Source organism: Solanum stenotomum, chromosome 1, assembly GCF_019186545.1.
Source record: "Solanum stenotomum isolate F172 chromosome 1, ASM1918654v1, whole genome shotgun sequence".
Taxonomy (NCBI): Eukaryota; Viridiplantae; Streptophyta; class Magnoliopsida; order Solanales; family Solanaceae; genus Solanum; species Solanum stenotomum.
Genome location: NC_064282.1, coordinates 4,161,667 through 4,175,936, shown reverse-complemented (window position 1 = coordinate 4,175,936; position 14,270 = coordinate 4,161,667). Strand labels below are relative to the sequence as shown.

Here is a 14,270-nt window from a genome sequence, read left to right as displayed (position 1 = left end):
TACCAGGGCAAGCCATATACCGGCTTACCACACTTACTGCTTGTGAAATGTCTGGACGTGTACATACCACTGCATACATAATACTGCCAACAGTACTGGAATATGGTACCTGTGCCGTATATCCCTCTTCTTCCTCTGTCTACGGCGATTGAGCAGCTGATAACTTAAAATTAGCAGCAAGAGGAGTACTCACTGATTTAGCATCTTTCAATGCAAACCTCTCCAAGACCTTCTCCAAGTACTTCTTCTGGGTCAGGAATAACCTTTTGGTTCCTCGATCTCTTTTAATCTCCATGCCAAGGATTTTCTTAGCTGCTCCTAAATCTTTCATTTCAAATTCACTTTTCAACTGACTTTTCAAAGTGTGAATTTCTGTCAAATCCTTAGCAGCAATGAGCATGTCATCAACATATAACAATAAGTAAACAAATGAACCATCATTTAACTTTCGGAAGTAAACACAGCTATCATATATGCTCCTCGAATAACCATGACCCAACATAAAAGAATCAAACCTCTTATACTATTGTCTTGGATATTGTTTTAATCCGTACAAGGATTTCTTCAACAAGCAAACATGATCTTCTTTTCCTTCAATTTCAAATCCTTCAGGTTGATGCATGTATATTTGTTCCTCAAGTTCGCCATGTAAGAAAGTTGTCTTAACATCAAGTTGTTCTAATTCCAAATTATACATGGCAACTAAGGCAAACAAGACACGAATAGAGCTATGTTTAACTACAAGTGAGAAAATATCATTAAAATCAACTCCTTGTACCTGACTATAGCCCTTTGCAACTAATCGTTCTTTATACCTCGCATCTTCAACCCCTGGAATTCCATCTTTTTTCTTGAAGACCCATTTGCAACCAACAATTCTTTTACCTGACGGTGGCTTCACAAAAGACCAAGTACCATTCTTGTGGAGAGATTCAATTTCTTCATTCATTGCAACCAGCCACTTGGCCGAATCAACATTAGAAACAACTTCTGAATAATTGGATGGTTCTCCAATTTCTTCAGTTTCCTGTGCAACTGAAAAAGAAAATGCAACATAATCTCCATACCTTTCAGGTTTTTGAATTTGTCTCCTTGGTTGGTGTGTGGCTATAGAATACTCATCTGGTATAACTTCAGAAGTCATAACTTCTGGAGCTTCAACTTCAGGAGTTTTAACTGTATTTTTCTCCAGGGTTGATGAGTTTGGCTTTGAAGGAATGTCAAGTTCAACCTCCACCTGCTCATGTATTTCCTGCTCCTTATTTGTATTACTATAACTAGAAGACTCTTTTCTTGGGTGTAACATAGAGGATTCATCAAAGGTTACATCTCTGCTAATTATGAATTTTGGTGACTTGGGATTAGGATACCAAAGTCTGTATCCTTTCACCCCAGATGCGTATCCAAGGAAAATGCACCTTTTTGCCCTTGGTTCTAATTTACCATCATTCACATGCATGTACGCGAGACAACCAAAGATTTTTAAATCAGAATAATTAGCAGGAGTACCTGACCACATTTCCTCCGGAGTCTTAAAGTTCAAGGGTGCAGAAGGAGCACGGTTGACAATGTAACAAGCTGTAGAGATAGCTTCTGCCCAAAAAATATTTGTCAACCCAGCATTTGAAATCATGCAACGAGCTCTTTCCAAAAGAGTTCTATTCATCCTTTCTGCAACACCGTTTTGTTGAGGGGTCATCCTCATAGTGCGATGTCGAGCAATTCCTTCATTTTTACAAAATTCATTGAACTCATCATTACAAAATTCCAAGCCATTATCCGTTCTAAGCCGCTTGACATATTTTCCTGTTTGCTTCTCAATCAAAACTTTCCATTGTTTGAAAGTTAAGAAAACATCACTTTTATTTTTCAAGAAATAAACCCAAACCTTTCTTGAATAATCATCAATGAAAGTTAACATATACCTGGCACCACCTTTTGACGGGGTACGAGAAGGACCCCAAAGATCTTAATGAATATAGTCCAAAGTACCTTTTGTTCGATGAATTGCTGGAGATTTGAAGCTGACTCTTTTCTGCTTCCCGAACACACAGTGTTCACAGAACTCCATGTTCCCGGTACTTTGTCCACAAAGAAGACCTTTTTTGCTGAGGATGGAAAGACCTTTCTCACTCATATGCCCCAATCGCATATGCCACAATTTGGTGATGTCGGAATCAGATTGGGTAGAAACTGCAGCAGCACCTGTAACAGTGGATCCAACAAAGTGTACAACGTACCAGATCTACGTGCTTTCATGATCACCAGAGCACCTAGAGATATTTTCATAACTCCACCTTCACCTGTGTATTTGCACCCAAGAGATTCTAGAGTGCCCAAAGAGATGAGATTTTTCTTTAAGTCAGGAACATATCTAACATCAGTGAGAGTTCTTACCACACCATCGTACATTCTGATTTGAATTGTACCTTTACCAAAAACTTTGTAGGAAGCATTGTTGCCATCAAGACAACTCCACCTCCAACAGATTCGTATGTGGCAAATAAATCCTTATTGGGACACATACGATAAGAACAACCCGAATCCAAAATCCACTCATCGTTAGATTTAAAACTATTACTAGTAGCTAAAAATATTATTCCATCAGACTCATCAGCGGCTACACTTGCTTCAGCGGGGTCAGTATTTTGATGCTCATATTTGTTTTCCTTATGCTTTTCTTTGTTTTTCAACTCATAGCATTCAGAAATAATATGACCTTTCTTATGACAATATTTGCACACCGCATTTTTATATCTGGACTTTGGCCTTGATTTAGACCTCTCACTACTTGATTCTTTCTTATTAGATCTACTTCTTACAAATAAACCTTCCCCATGGGTTACACTAATTTCTCCAGTAATATTTCTATCTATCTGTTCTTTTGATTTTAAGATAGATTTAATTTCCCTGTAAGAGATNTTTATTATTTAATTAATTAAATATTTGATTTAGTGTAGGGGTAAAATGATAATCTAACTTTTCACTTTTGAAGCTTCCCACTTATAATAATACTAAAAAAAAAAGGTGTAATTAAGTCTTCAAACTTTTGAAATTTTACTATAAACCCTTACTATTAAATTAATTAGATGTTTGATTATTAACTCACCCTAGAATGTGTATTTAGTCTTAGTTAATTTAAATTTTACTATTTATTATTTAATTAATTAAATATTTGATTTAGTGTAGGGGTAAAATGGTAATCTAACTTTTCACTTTTGAAGCTTCCCACTTATAATAATATATAAAAAATAAATAAATATATTAATATAGATAAATTTCTTGTTTGTCTTCTTATTCATGATTTTTCGAGAATTGCTTCGCTAGCTTACGCATGACATTTAATTATTTCGTCCTAACAATAACTTGTTTATGAAACACGAACTACACCGAAATAGTCATAGGCTATAATTGCATACATGTTACAGAAGTTTGTTCTTGATTTGGGGGAAGAATCTTCAATAAAATCCTTTCACAAGAACTTGAGAGATTAAGATAAGAAGAGAGCAAAGAAAAAGTGTCGTCGATTTCTATTAAGACAATCCCTTCTAAAGGGATGCAATTTTTCAGAAAGAATAACAATACTTGTGTCTCTTCCCTTATAATATATATATATATATATACTCGTTCTCTTTCAAGTGATTTAGTATAAGATTTTGCATAAACACATAAGATTGTTGAAAAGTGTTACAACTACATAAGAAAAGTAAAAAATTATGTGCTCATCCTTCAAAAGAAATGGAGAAAAAAGAGTCAGTCTCCGTTGCCATATGAACTTGTCAGGACCTAAAGCTAAGAAGCACTTTGTGCTAGTTCACACCGCATTCTATGGAACCTGGTGCTGGTACAAGATTGATGACATCTTCAGGACATAATGTAACAGCTCTGGANGTCGAAGTACCCGCCACCCTGCAGATCTTGGGAAATCCCTTTTCTTAATAAAAGGAAAACAAGGTCCCTGATGAATTAGAGTAAATACTCTAATTAATCCCAAATACCCAAAGAGAATAACCTCACAAGATCACTCCAACAAAGGGTTCACACAAGTGTTTCCCAACACAAACTCTCTTACAAAATTACTCTTAATGGAAAGACAAAGAAAGAAAACAATGAAATATTTTCATATGCTTCAAGGTGTGTTTCAACTAATGTCTAAGCTCCCTATTTATAGAGAAAAAAATAGACTTGTTGATGTCATGGATGATGTCTTTGAAAGATGCAAAATATTCAACATCTCAATGTGAATATATCAAATATGGTGGCTTCTAAATCTTTGACAAAAGAAAGATAAAATAACTTTCTTCCATCAAACAAAAGGCCACATTACAAGCCAATAAGTTCTGCTATTCTGGTCATGAGAATGGCCCTAAAGTGACTTCGTTTGCCAAAAGATTTTAATAGTTTATCCAAATTACAGATCATCATCTTCAAATATTTTTTTTCTTCTTCTTTTGGTGTTAGGATTTGGCACTGGCCACTATACTAGTGAGGCCATATCATTTATACCATGTCGAAGATGTTGCTAAGGAGATACTTCTTTCAAGCAAAAGGTATGGATTTGTTAGGCGAGTGTTCATTGTTGCTGCTGAAAATGAAGCTCTGAAGAAGGAATTTTCACAGTTGATGATTGAAAAAAATCCACCTGATGAAGTAGAAGAGATCCAGGGCTCTGACCACGTGACCATGATGTCTAAGCCCCAACGATTTTTTACTACTCTTCTGAGCATTGCCAACAAGTATATTTTTATCCTTTCGCCTTCATACGGCGATTCTCAGTAACAATATGCTAATGAACAATAACCAAAAAAAAGAAAAAGAAATCGGAGACAAGAGAGAATGATTTAGTGAGATCAGAAATTGAGATATCCCTAACTAAAAGAAGGAAGNGAGTGTTCATTGTTGCTGCTGAAAATGAAGCTCTGAAGAAGGAATTTTCACAGTTGATGATTGAAAAAAATCCACCTGATGAAGTAGAAGAGATCCAGGGCTCTGACCACGTGACCATGATGTCTAAGCCCCAACGATTTTTTACTACTCTTCTGAGCATTGCCAACAAGTATAGTTAAGAACTCTTCTGAGCATTGCCAACAAGTATATTTTTATCCTTTCGCCTTCATACGACGACTCTCAGTAACAATATGCTAATGAACAATAACCAAAAAAAAAAAAAAAAGAAACCGGAGACAAGAGAGAATGATTTAGTGAGATCAGAAATTGAGATATCCCTAACTAAAAGAAGGAAGAAGAGGCTGAAATTGAGAATTTTTTTAAAAAAAAATAAGGCAAAGGAGAAGAATATGGGAGAGAGAGAAAATAATTTTGGAAAATAAAGGTAAATTAAGAGGATCAATATTATATTTTTAGCGGGTCGGGTCATTTATTTAAATGGATATATGTTTATTTGTTAAAATTTTAGTTAGAAATAAAAATTCAATGTCACCAAATTTTAATGAAAAGAACAATTAAATAGGTCGAGTGACTTTCTATGGAAAGATTCTATAATTGAGTGACTTTTGAGTTGAAAATCAAAGTTAAGTGACTTTCTGTGAAAAAAGTTGATAGTTGAGTGACCATCAAAGATATTAACTCATTAATGTGCAACTAAAATGTTGTTTAAAATTTTGATTTCAGTTCATTATTTCTCTAATAACTTAAACTTTTACATCAGATGATTACAGACTTAAACACTAGTTACCGAAGACGATAATAGCATTTAGTGGAGTGCCTTTAGTAGGATGTGCTTTGGAAATCCAAGAAGTCACAAGCCTATAGATACCTTGCTTGCCCACTTAACCAAATAATAGCCAAACTCCTCTAAAAATCAAATGCCTCAGATAATAGTAGCTGTTAATTAAGAAGAATAAGGCGGACATGTGTAAGGCTGAGAATAAAACTTGAATCAATTCGCATACCTAATGCATTTATTTGGCGATCTCAGTACTTTCATCGAAGTCCTTATTATCATGCTAATCAATTTGACATTTCATGAATTGACATCAATAAACAACCTCTATTTCATGTAATTACTTAATTTAGGTTAAAGACCAAACAGTTAAATCTCATCAGTGTGATATGAATAACAAACCAATGCAAATTAGAGATCCATTTTAATTTTCTATGATAACTGTATTTGTACATGAATAAGACATTTCAAAGAAACTAGCTTTGTCCTAACAGAATTATGGATGTGTTAATTGAGCGTTTATTGTATATGATGAAGATAAGGTTGCCCAGTAGACTTAAAGAATTGATGATTGATCCAGTGGAAGAAGTTGAAGGATTAGATTACATGGTCATGATTTTAAGACAGCTGAACTTTTTAATTATTCAGCTCTTCCTTTAGTTGACTTGGTGAATGATTAAAATACCAAGAAAAACATTCAATATAAACATATGGGTTCATTCGAATCCAATAGTTTTGGCTCATATTCAGTATATTAATAGAGGTGTCAAATGGGAAGTTTGAGCTAAATTTGGAGGGGTCAAAATGGACAGGATCAATAACATGACCCGCCCAAACTTTGAAGGTTACTGGGTTGAGATGAACTAAGTAATAGGTCATAGCCCAATACCCTAATTCTAACAATTAGAAAGTTCAATTTTTTTTGTTAATTACTAAATAAAACATTATTTTTATTGTTGGTTAAATCTAATTTATCACATAAATAATGAAAAAAAAATATATTGACTAGTAATCTTATGGATCAATATGGTCTATGGACTACATAGTCAAAATCAGCCCTACTTTTAGATGAATTAACGTGTGGAGTATGCTCAAATTGACCTGCCCTGAAAACATGCCAGTTCATGGCTCATAATTTTTCATATGCCAAGCATGACTATTAATAGAGAGACAACAATCCCTAGGCTTGTACCAGCCCCTACATACTACATTGCTTGTGCATGGAAGTACGTTGCAGAAACCAAACTCCTCGATCGGATTATAAAGCTACCCTTGTAATTGTTCATATAATGTGCTCATTCTTCAAAAGAAGGGAAAAAGATATGGAGAAAACCAAGTTTCTAACAAGTCTAGTAGTTGTAATACTTTTGTTGTCATATGCAAATGCAACCTTGTCAGAGCCTAAAGTTAAGAAGCACTTTGTGCTTGTTCACACAGCAGGCCATGGAGCCTGGTGCTGGTACAAGATCGTGGCATTGCTCAGATCTTCAGGGCATAATGTCACTACTCTGGACTTGGCTGCTTCAGGAATCAACCCGAAACAGACCTTCCAAGTCCCACTTTTTTCTGATTACTTGGTTCCGCTAATGGAGTTCATGGCTTCTCTTCCTGCACATGAAAAAGTGGTTCTTGTAGGCCATACCTATGGTGGACTCGCCATTGCTAAAGCCATGGAAACCTTTCCAGCAAAAATTTCAGTTGCCATATTTGTCACTGCTCTGATGCCTGGTCCAAAAATCAATGTAACCAGTCTACACTGAGGTACCAATGTTCCATATTCCCAACTTTAGCAATGAGATGATCTGTTATATGTTCATTTATGCTTGTACATGTTTGAAACTAAATATACTTTGTTACAGTTACTCAAGTCAGTATCTCGACCTGATAATCGTTTTATATACAATAATGGTCCTACGAATCCTCCAACAATCTTCATCCCAGGTCCTAAGTACATGGAAACTAATATGTACCAGCGGAGCCCATTTCAGGTAAGCAAAGCATAATTCAAATATATAGTATAATTGAAATAGCCAATAAGTTTTGTTGTTCTGGTCATGAGAATGTCCCTAAAGTGACTTCTTTCGCCAAAAATTATTAGTAGGCTTCACCTATTGGAATATTTCAAGAATTTATCCAAATTATAGATCTATTCAAGTACTTAATGGAGACAACAATTTGGAACTGATTTAAATCGGGTTTTTTTCCTTGTTGGTGTTAGGATTTGACGTTGGCCTATACACTAGTAAGGCCAACACGCTATTACAGTGTGGAGGATACTTCTAAGGAGGTAGTTATCACAAACAAAAGGTATGGATCAGTTAGACGAGCGTTCATTGTTGCTGTTGAAGATAGACTTCTGAAGAAGGAATTTCAACGGTTGATGATTGAAAAGAATCCACCAGATGAAGTGGAAGAGATCCAGGGCTCTGACACAATGATGATGATGTCTAAGCCCCAACAACTTTTTACTAGTCTTATGAGAATTGCCAAAAAGTATAACTAATAGTTAATTAAGAAGAATAAGGGGGACATGTGTAAGGCTGAGATCAATAAAACTCCAGTCAATTCACATATCTGGTGATCTCAGTTCTTTCATACAAGTCCTAGTTAATTTGATATTTCAACTATATTCTCTTTCAGCTGTTGTTCCCTTTTGTTGGAATTTCAGTGTTTGGAAATGACATCAATAAATAACCCTCTATTTCCTATAATTACTGAATATTAGTTCAATTTGGTTCAAGACTAAACAGTTAAATCTCGTCGATGGGATGAGGACGTAGATGTTGATACTGAAGAATTAGAATATATGAATGTGGAATATGCTATAGATGAACAATAGTTCATTGATCCCACTGAGGTCATTTGTGTCGATGCACTGACTGGACGGCTCTACTAACTATACGTTGAGGGTCAAGCTAGTGGCTTTAAAAAAAGAAATTTTGGAAGTTCATTCCAAATAAACACTAAATTTTGCAAACAAACAATTATAGAAATAAATAGTGATGAGATAAGAAAATAGTGATGGAATAAAGTTTTTGTATCTTGTTTGGTTGCCATGTTTGGGATAACTTATCTCACCATTTATATCATAGTGATGGGATAAGTTATCCTATGATAGCTAATCCCAGGATAAATTATCTTGGGATAACTTATTCCCAACCAAACGAAAGCATAAAACTGTAACTCCATCACTAAATATTTTTTTTGGGAAAAGGTTCAAATATGTTATTAAACTTTGAGAAAAAACTTATTTATATTACGGAGAAGGGCCTAAAATGCCCCTCAAGTATTTGAATTGGTACAAAATTATCCTCCATCCACCTATCGGCTCTAAAATATCCCTGACATCCACCTTTCGGCTAAAAAATACCCTTATGTCTAACAGATCATACTCATTAGGTGGATGGAGGGTAATATTGTACCAAATGTCATAGTTTAAGGGCATTTTATGCCCTTTTCCATTAAAATAATTTGAAATTACTTGATATATAAGCTCACATGATTGACTTGATTTTGAATTTCATAGTAAATTTAAAATTATAAAAAGGTGCATTTACTCTCTACTCCTCCCTCCCCGGCCCTTCACTTCCTATCTCTTCCAAAAAAATTTCTATTTGGATCTTGTCCACCATTTTATTTTATTTTTTAAATTTATGACAAACAAGAGAGAAAAAAGGAGGAAAATAACGATGCATTCATATAGAATAACTAGTTCAATAAAAGATGACTCAATTAAACAAATATGTATAAATATTACATTTTTCTTTTGTGTGTACCCAAAATTAAAAATAAAATAATAAAAATAATCATTTCGCTTATCCCCACCCTCATCCCATCATGACAATAATACTAACTAAAAGAATATAACTATGTGAGTTCATTTCAAGTTTGAATCCCAGATATCCTAATTAAGAATAAGAGATTACAAAAAGGAATAAACGAGAAAATGAACAAGACATTTGGATAATTGAGAGAAAATTTCATATCAATGAAAATAACTGTTTTTTTAGATGGACAATTAGTCGGGGTAAGTATGGATTTTAGTTGGATTCCCATTTATGAGTTGGGTTACGTTATAATAAATTGAGGTCGATTTAAAATAGGCCAATAGGAAGATATCATGAAGTTAATTATTTTTTAGTATTTTTTTCAAGTGTATCGGGTCAAAATATGAATCATAAGTGGTTTTATAGAAAATTAGAATTTTTAAAAATATTATTTTTATTATTTATTTGAGAAGGGTTTAAATTTGGACCGATCACATTAAGCAATATAATAAATAAATATTTAATAATTTTACATTAAGGGAACTATTAAAAATAAGAGCAAATATGAGTCAAAGGATTAACATCAAGGGTATTTTTGAGCCGAAGGGTGGACGTCAGGGTATTTTAGGGCTGATAGGTGAATGAAGGGTGATTTTGTACCAATTCAACTATTTGAGGGGCATTTTAGACCCTTTTCCGAGTATATTATCCCTTAAAAGTTTAGTTCGTCCATGTCATTGCCGCTTGGGAAAAGGTTCAAATATGTCATCCATGCTATTATTTTTTAAATCCAATTTTGCAAAGCAATTTTTTACCTCAACAAGACTCCAAACAACTTTTAACATTTTTCAATTGGATTTTAGATCAAATGTACTTTTTTGTTTCTTCTTCTTCAAGAACACCAAGAATATATGAAAAACACCAAGAATTCTGATTCGTTTTCAACAATTTTGTTTAATTTTTATTTTTTTCGATAAATCCCCAAAATGAGTAATTGATTAATAAAAAATAAGAAAATATGAAGAAAAAAATATAAAATTGACGCCAAAAATTTACAAATAAATATAGTAACCTTAAATTCAACAATTTCAATAATTTTTTTAAACTTTTATTTTTTTTCGGTAAATCCCGAAAATGAGTAATTGATAAATAAAAAATATGAAAAGTATGAAAAAAATATAAAATTAACGCAAAAAATTCAAAAATAAATATAGTAACCTTAAATTCAACAATTTTTTTTAATTTTTATTTTTTTGGCAAATCCCGAAAATGAGTAATTTATTGATAAAAAAAGGAAAAATACGAATTTATTTTTATAAAATTTATGCCAAAAATTCACAAATAAATATAGTAACCTTAAATTAAACAATTTCAATTTTTTTTAATTTTTTTTGGTAAATCTCAAAAATGAGTAATTGATTAATAAAAAATATAAAATTAATGCCAAAAATTCACAAATAAATATAGTATCCTTAAATTCAACAATTTCAACACTTTTTTTAATTTATATTTTTTTAAATATTTTTTCTATTTTTTATTAATCAATTACTCATTTTCGGGATTTACCAAAAAAAAATCAAAATTTAAAAAAATTGTTGAAATTGTTGAATTTAAGGTTACTATATTTATTTGTGAATTTTTGGAGTAAATTTTATATATTTTTTAAATATTTTTCTATTTTTTATTAATAAATTACTCATTTTCGGGATTTGTCAAAAAAATAAAAATAAAAAAAATTGTTGAATTTTAAGGCTACTATATTTATTTGTGATTTTTTGGCGTTAATTTTATATTTTTTTCATATTTTTTACTAATAAATTACTCATTTTCGGGATTTACCCAAAAAATTAAAATGTTAAAAAAATTGTTGAAATTGTTGAATTTAAGGTTACAATATTTATTTGTGAATTTTTGGCGTCAATTTTATAATTTTTTCATATTTTTCCTATTTCTTATTAATCAATTACTTACCGAAAAAATAAAAATTTAAACAAAATTGTTGAAAATGGTCGGGTAGTTTATTTAAAAGGGGGGTTGATTTATTGGTAGGATTAGGTGTTTATGGGTCCATATTTTGTAGGGGCATCATTTATCCCTTTCCATTTTCATATAAATGTCATGTGGTAAAGTTAAAAGGACATGGCAATTACATGTAGCATTTAAAGAAATGAAAAATGAGTTGGATATGTCCAGCAGACCAACTAACGCCCATAAGGGCATATCTATGCCAAAAGTTCGACAGCGAGGGCATGAGTGAGTCAAACTTTAAATGGAGGGTATATCTAGACCTTTTCGAATAGTTTATGGGCATATTTGACCCTTTTCCTTTTTTTAATATGGGTAGATTTTTTAATTTCACAAATGATTTTAGATTTTTTAAAAAATAAGATAATTAACAACATGGCCGAATTATAATTGGCCACGTGTAAGAAAATGTTTTTAAACCGGAGTTAAAAAATAATGGCATGAATGGAGTTTTTCTCAAATATAATGATATAAATGAGCCAAATTTGTAACGGATAACATAAATAAGTCTTTTCTCAAATTTCGATAGTATGTTTGAAAAAAAGAAAAGAAAAAAAAAGATAGTATGTTTGAGCCTTTTCTTTTATTTATACAGTGCAGTAGATGTTTAACGAGATAGCTCTTTCAAGCAAAAAGCATGGATCAGTTAGACGAATGCTCATTATTGCTACTAAAATTTGAAAATAAAGCTTTTAAGAAGGAATTTTTACGGTTGATGATTGAAAAAAATCCAGCTGATGAAGTGGATGAGATGCAGGGCTCTGACCACACCATGATGTCTAAGCCGCAACAACTTTATACTACTCTTTTGAGCATTGCCAACAAGTATAGCTAAGAACTGTTGATTTAGGTGATGCAAGATGGTAGTCCAATGATTGAGAAATCTGTTCTGTTCTTGTGATAGAATAAAGTGCAACTAAAAATATGATTTCAGTTCATTATTTTGTCTAAAAACTTAAACTTTTAGATCAGATGATCAGTCACAGAATTAAACATTACTTACTGAAGACGATAATAGCATTTAGTGAAGTTCCTGTTGTAGGATGTGCTTCGCCAAACCAAGAAGTCACAAGCCTAGCCCTCCCAAAGGTACCTTGCTTAGTCTAGCATGGAAACTAATAGATAGGCCACACTCCCTAGGCTTGCACCAAACTCCTACATCGATTTCTTGTGAATGGAAGTAAGTTAGCAAAAGTCAAACTCAAATAATAGCTACTGTGGGTTTGCTTGTGCATGAAAGTAAGTTAGCAGAAACCTAACTCCTCTAATTATAAAGCCGCCTCTATTATTCTGGTCATGAGAATGGTAGGCATTTGAAAATATATTTTTCTTTCGCAATTTTTAGTAGGTATCACCTACTGGATGATTTTATTATTTTATCCAAAATACAGGTTTAATCAAGTACTTAATCATAACATCAACTTGGAACTAATAAAATTATTTTTTTTTTTCAATTCTTGGTGTTAGGATTTGGCGCTGACCACTAAACTAGTAAGGATACTTTATTTATACCACGCGGAAAATGTTTCTAAGGAGATAATTTTTTTGAGCAAAAGGTGTGGATCAGTTAGGAGAATGCTCATTGTTACTACTCAAAAATAAAGCTCTGGATTTCAACAGTGGATGATTGAAAAGAATCCACCAGATGAAGTGGAAGAGATCGAGGGCTCTGACCACACGACCATGATGTCTATGCTCCAACAACTTTATACTACTTTTGTGAGCATTGCAAACAAGTATAGATATGAGCTTTTAATTAAAAAAAGTAAGGGGACATTTGTAAGGCTGAGAATGTAACTTCAGTCAATTCACATATCTAATGCATTTATATTATATGGCGATCTCAGTTCTTCTATGGAAGTCCTCGTTATCATGCTAATCAATTTGACATTTCAACCATTTTCTTTCAGTTGTTATTTTTTTCCATTATAATTTCAGTTTTTGGAATGGACATCAATAAACACCTCTATTTCATGAAATTACTGAATTTTAGTTCAATTTGGTTAAATCTCATCGATGGGAAGAGGAGATAGATGTTGATGCTGAAGAATTAGAACAATATGAATAAATAGTGCAGGAAATGAAGGTCATAGTAGTAGATGGAAATATATGATCAGTGATTCAGAGTATACGGAGGTCAAGTGAGCCAAAACATTAAATTATAGCCGCTCTCATATTTGTGAGATTTCACTGGATATGTTGTTTTTGTCTCATGACTCCCTCACAGGACCCATTTTCTCATAAAGCTCCTACTTGTCTCAATAATTAAATGCATCATTTAAACTGAACGGAGACTCGAGATTAGAATAACTGCAGGACAGGGTAAGACAAGTTCCTTACACTTTTTATTTATCACTGTTACCATTTATAGTGCACGAGATCATAAAGTATGAAGCCGATCAGTGAACTGGTCTACTGGTTCGTTCTATTTTCTTATTAAGACAAAACTTGAAGAAAAACTGAGTAGCATTTAGGGTGTGTTTGGTATGAAGGAAAACATTTTCCAAATCAACTCATTTTCCTCAAATTTAAGGAAAATAACTCCCCTTCAAAACTTAAGGAAAATATTTTCCAAAACTCTCTTTCAACTTCAAATTACAATTATTTTTTTGTTGAAAAAATCAATTTATTTTGTCCCTACCCTCAAACCATCCCCCAACCACCCCCAAAAATAATAATTTTAAAGCTTGTTTTTAGATTCAATATTTTTACCCCACCCCCTCCCACCACTCCCTCCCAAAAAAAATATTAAAAGTTGTTTTTAAATGATATTTCATCCCGATCCTCGACCACCC

At 32.8% G+C, this 14,270-nt stretch overlaps 1 protein-coding gene and 1 pseudogene across 1 annotated transcript; both read left to right on the top strand.

Moving 5' to 3' along the window:
- The first annotated feature begins 3,828 nt into the window (after positions 1-3,828).
- LOC125850192 (methyl jasmonate esterase 1-like) lies at positions 3,829-4,779 on the top strand. The gene is made up of 2 exons (XM_049530074.1): positions 3,829-3,897; positions 4,462-4,779. Exons 1-2 carry the CDS (start codon positions 3,829-3,831, stop codon positions 4,777-4,779), a joined length of 387 nt encoding a protein of 128 aa, XP_049386031.1.
- Positions 4,780-6,962: 2,183 nt separating this feature from the next.
- On the top strand, positions 6,963-8,374 carry LOC125868057 (methyl jasmonate esterase 1-like; annotated as a pseudogene).
- Positions 8,375-14,270: the final 5,896 nt, after the last annotated feature.